The 5,275-nt window shown below is 35.9% G+C and overlaps 1 protein-coding gene across 1 annotated transcript; it reads left to right on the forward strand.

Annotated features, from left to right (window-relative positions):
• Positions 1-454: 454 nt before the first annotated feature.
• LOC102908615 (olfactory receptor 7G2-like) lies at positions 455-1,928 on the forward strand. The gene has a single exon (XM_006992694.3). The coding sequence runs from the start codon at positions 631-633 to the stop codon at positions 1,567-1,569; it is 939 nt and encodes a 312-aa protein (XP_006992756.3). The 5' UTR covers positions 455-630; the 3' UTR covers positions 1,570-1,928.
• The last annotated feature ends 3,347 nt before the right edge of the window (positions 1,929-5,275 follow it).

Genomic DNA, 5,275 nt, shown 5'->3' on the forward strand with positions numbered 1-5,275 from the left:
AGTCTTTGCATTTCTAAGGTAGAGTTGTTCCATTTGCAACATACAGGTGAGATAATTATATCATTCTTGTTGAAGCTAGAGAAGAAATACAGACCCTACAACTAATTTATAGAAAAGAAGGATGGTATTTTAGGAGATAATCAATCTTGTGAGTCAGAACAGCATACATAAGATGAGTAGAGACAATTCCACACAATTGTATTCCTATTATCAACATAGTCCATCACTATTACCCTGAATCTTTTGACTGAGACTTAATCTGTGTTGTCTTTTTGTTCTTATCCTATTGTAATGGGAGCTGAAATTTCATTTATAGCAGAGAAAAAAACCCATTCTCAAATACAAAGTCTCCTAATATATATTTGGGCATGTGTATGCATTTTATGTGGTGATATTGGACAGGATATTTTGAATGTATATTGATTACTAGATAGCCATAACTCGGTGGGAGAAACTGGATGGTATTGAATTCAAACTGATTTCCTCATATTCCACTCCTGATGGCTACCTTGGAAAGACCAAGGCATGTATAAGGTGGCTTCCTAACAAATATCACTTTATTCTGCTGCTTGTAGTTCATGTGTTTCAATAACTTCTTACCCCTCTTTTTCCTTAAGGTTCACGTATAACATGGATGTTGAAAACAAATCAGTCACTTCTGAGTTTTTTCTTCGTGGACTGACAGATGATACAGAGCTGCAGCCCCTCATCTTTGGCACTTTCCTATGCATGTACCTGACCACAATATTTGGAAACGTTCTTATGATGTTGGCTATCAATTGTGACTCCCATCTCCACACCCCCATGTACTTATTTCTCTGTCATCTCTCTTTTAATGACTTGTATTTAGTCAGTATCACAGTTCCAAAGATGCTGGTGAACATACAAACACAGGATCAGAGGATCAGTTATGCAGGCTGCCTCAGCCAGGGCTTCTTTGTTGCTGTTTGCATCGTCTTTGAGTGTTTTCTCCTTGGAGTAATGGCCTATGACCGCTATGTAGCCATTTGCTACCCTCTAAGATACACAGCACTCATGAACCCCTGCTTTTGTATTAATCTGGTTCTTATCTCTCTATTCATTAGCATTGTGAATGGTCTGCTGCATAGTCTGATGGTGCTCCACTTGTCCTTCTGCACTGACCTGGAAATTCTCCACTTCTTCTGTGAAATTGCACAAGTCATCAAGCTGGCCTGTTCTGACAGCCTCATTAACAGCATCCTGATATTTGTTACAGCTGCTGTTTTTGCTGGCATTCCTCTGTTTGGAATAATTTTCTCCTATATTCACATTGTGTCTACAGTATTGAAAATGCCATCATCAGAAGGAAAACACAAAGCCTTTTCCACTTGTGGTTCTCATTTGTCAGTTGTTTCTTTGTTCTATGGGACAGGTTTTGGTGTATACATTACCTCAGAGGTAATTGATTCATCCAGGGATATTGCAGTGGCTTCAGTGATGTATTCCATAGTTCCTCCAATGATGAATCCCTTTATCTATGGTTTGAGGAACAGAGATATGAAGGAGGCACTAAAGAAAGTTATTAGTAGGACAGTGGCTCTTCTATGATGTGTGATGAACCTTGGCCTTGGGTTTCCAGAGTAAGTCAAAGTGACAGGATTGTTGGTGAGGCAAAAATGCCTGCTATATTTACTTTTCACCTGTTTTGCTTTGATTTTAGTTCTTTGAAATTGAACACTGGAGTTAATATAATTTAATATAATTCTAGTTTATTTTATGTTTGGGTATTTTGCCTGAATGTATGTAAGTGTATCACATACATGCCTAGTGCCCATATATCCCAGAAGAGAGTGTCAGATGCCTCGGAATTAAAGCTACAAAGGGTTGGTTCCTGCCGAGTAGGTGACGGGAATTTAACCCAGGTTCTCTAGAGGAGGAGACACTGGTATAACCACAGAACATTTTCTCTAGCCCACTACAGTTTTATTTTTATTAACATGTATGTGTGCATTGTGTGCATATATACACATATATACACATGTATGCAAGTAACTACTGAGGCCAGCTGAGGGCTTCAGATCCCCTTGAGCAGAAACTATGGTGATTGTGAGCTGCTCAACAATAGTGCTAGAAAGTAAATCTCTGGAAAACAGCAAGCACTCTTAACCACTGAGCGATTTCTTCAGCTCCCATTGACACATGGTTTTAATCCTCTAAGCAGAATTTCTCTTTTTTTCAAGTTACCAAGAAAGGTATTGTGAAGAAGAGTTTCTAATTTTAGCCGGTGTGTGTGTGTGTGTGTGTGTGTGTGTGTGTGTGTGTGTGTGTGTGTGTGTGTGATCTCTTTCTTGGGAAACTCCCATGACTATCTTGGACACGGGTCTGTGAAGGAAAGAAGTGGACATGGGCAACCTGTGTAGGTATCACTGCTGCAAGTCATTGGCTAATTGTTTTTCTCTTCATTTTATTATTGATAAGATTTTTATTAGTTGGTGAACAAAGAAGTTTGAGATGATTGTGAGATATTTCAAATTCATTAATGCATATGAAGACTTTTAAAAATTATTTTAGAATTTCATAGCCATTTTCAATATCTCTCTATATAATAGACATTCACTGGAACAGGCAATCCAGTAAAGCCTATATCCCTGAAGAAAACTGACTGTCGCTTAGAACTTATGCATTAAAACTATAAATATTAGTACTGTTTATTAAAAGCGTGTCTGACTTACAGAATATCTGGGAACAAAGAATAGAGGTCCACCATCCTCACACTGTGAACACATACTTGGAATGGGATCTCTTTCAGTTTCCAGAGGAGAAAGAAAATGCAACTGTTATATCTCAGTATAATGATAGATACACAGAAACATATGTCATCTCAGCTTATCAATAATTTTTTAATGGTTAAACTAGATTTCATTTCTCTAGTTGACTAAGTGTGGTGCCTCCATGCATGTAAAAACCTGTTTCAACATTTGTTTTTCTAATATGAAAATTGGTTACTTCTTGTGTGATTAATTAGAAAAAATTTAACTGTAGAAGATGAAATTATCTATGTGGGATCAAATATAAGTAAGTGTTTTATTCTGATATAAAGTTATAGAAGACACAAAAATAGAAGTCATGATAATCTAGGGGAAAGATTGTGTTGATATATTTGGAATTGATTATGAGTATCTGATGATTGATTCTTTGAAAAGTACTATTTGCACAAGGTGTAAGACATTCTATCACCTTCACGAATACATTTTATTGTCAACTTGACTGCATTTGGAAACACTAGATACACCACTGGATATTCCTTTTAGGGAATATTGAGAGGTTTTTTAATTGTGGATGGAAGATATACCCTGAAGAATACTATCCCAGGGGCTTGTGACTCAGACTAAATAAAATAATAGAAAGGAGAAAGCACTCTGGCCTCTGCCATTTACCTTTCCTTGCTTATTTATGTGTAGATGTGGTTGATCTCTATTGCCACACAAAATCCACCATGTTGGACTATGCCCTAAAACAATAAATTGTAGCTAGAGTTTTCCTGCTTTGCCCACAGTAAGGACAAATCTTTGTCACCCACCAGTCCCACAGCCGCTCAGACCCAACCAAGTAAACACCGAGACTTATATTGCTTACAAACTGTATGGCTGTGGCAGGCTTCTTGCTAACTGTTCTTATAGCTTAAATTAATCCATTTCTATAAATCTATACCTTGCCACATGGCTCGTGGCTTACCAGCATCTTTACATGCTGCTTGTCATGGCGGCGGCTGGTAGTGTCTCCTCCCACATTCCTGTTCTCTCAATTCTCCTCTCTGTTAGTCCCACCTATACTTCCTGCCTGACCACTGGCCAATCAGTGTTTTATTTATTGACCAATCAGAGCATTTGACATACAGACCATCCCACAGCAATAAATCCCAAATAACCTTCCTCCTTCAAATTATTTCTTGTTAGATATTTAGTCACAACAATGAGGAAAGTAACTAACACATAACTCCTATAAATATGTAGTGAATTTCTTGATATAAATTTGATTGTTTAGACTTTGAATCTTAAAAGGTTGTAATAAAAACATTTAATGATATGTAAATCCTAGTCAGGCTCAGTTTCTGTGGGAGCAAAGTATATAATACATGTTTAGATAACATGAATGCTTTTTTCAGACACTACCCTTGTTAATTCATGAATGCATTGAATGTGCTGTTATGTTTTTTCTTATGCATCCATGTCTGTAATTGTACTGAGTTTAACAGTAGACCATTTGCTTTTAAGTATTAGTAATGCATAGTGACATTAAAATTAAGAACCATTTTCATGTTGGTATAAATTTGGTATCTAATTTTTCTGGTATTGTGTTTAAGTCCATTTTAATATTTTTTTGCAAGCACTCTGGATGAAATAAAAGTTTAATATGTGAAGCCTTTTATCTTTAGGTAGGTACAAAATGTGACTAAGTGTTTGACTCAATTATGTTCTGATTAGATAATTCAGTCATTACCAATCATCATAAGTATATATACCATTCTCTTAATAATCTTATGCATGTATTGTACCCAAGTATAAATTAAGATTCCTCATATTATGAGGTTGCAAGTCCTTTTGCATATTATAAGACATTTATTTTCTTTCTTTGGTAAAATGTGTCATAGTATTATTATTAAACTCATTATACTTTCTATAATTTAATATATATGGAAATATGGAAGGCTAATTCGATTAATATTGAAACATCGTTCTTAAAATAGAACTTTATTTTTAAATATGTTTATGTCTGTGTATCTATGTGCAGGGAAGTGTAGTGCCTGTAGATGCCAGAGAAAGATATCTGATCCTCTGGAGCTGGTGTTATAGACACTTGTGAGCCACCTGATAGGGGTGCTGGAAAGAGAAACATGTGCTTCTTGTCACTGATTCATTTCTATAGAATAAAAATATACTCTCAATGAGCAATATTATATTATTATTAGTTTTGTTTTTGATTTAAGATTTATTTCATTATTGTGGTGTATGTGTTTGTGTTTTTTTGTGTGTGTGCATGTGTGTGTGTGTGAGTGTGTATATGTGTCTGTCTTGTGTGTCTACAGAGGCCAGAAGAGTGCACCGGACAGCCAGAAGCTAGACTTACATTTTTGAGCAATTCAAAGTGGGTGTTTAAAACTGAACTTCACTTCACAGAAAGAGCAGAAGATGCTTTGGCATTAGAGCCATCTTTCCAACTCTCATGATATTTTTGTTTAAATGACTTAGAATATGACCATAATTTTTTTCTTTATTTATGCTACAGAGATTAAGTGTAGTACTTAGTGCATACT

This window comes from Peromyscus maniculatus, chromosome 7, assembly GCF_049852395.1.
Source record: "Peromyscus maniculatus bairdii isolate BWxNUB_F1_BW_parent chromosome 7, HU_Pman_BW_mat_3.1, whole genome shotgun sequence".
In the NCBI taxonomy this organism is placed as follows: domain Eukaryota; kingdom Metazoa; phylum Chordata; class Mammalia; order Rodentia; family Cricetidae; genus Peromyscus; species Peromyscus maniculatus.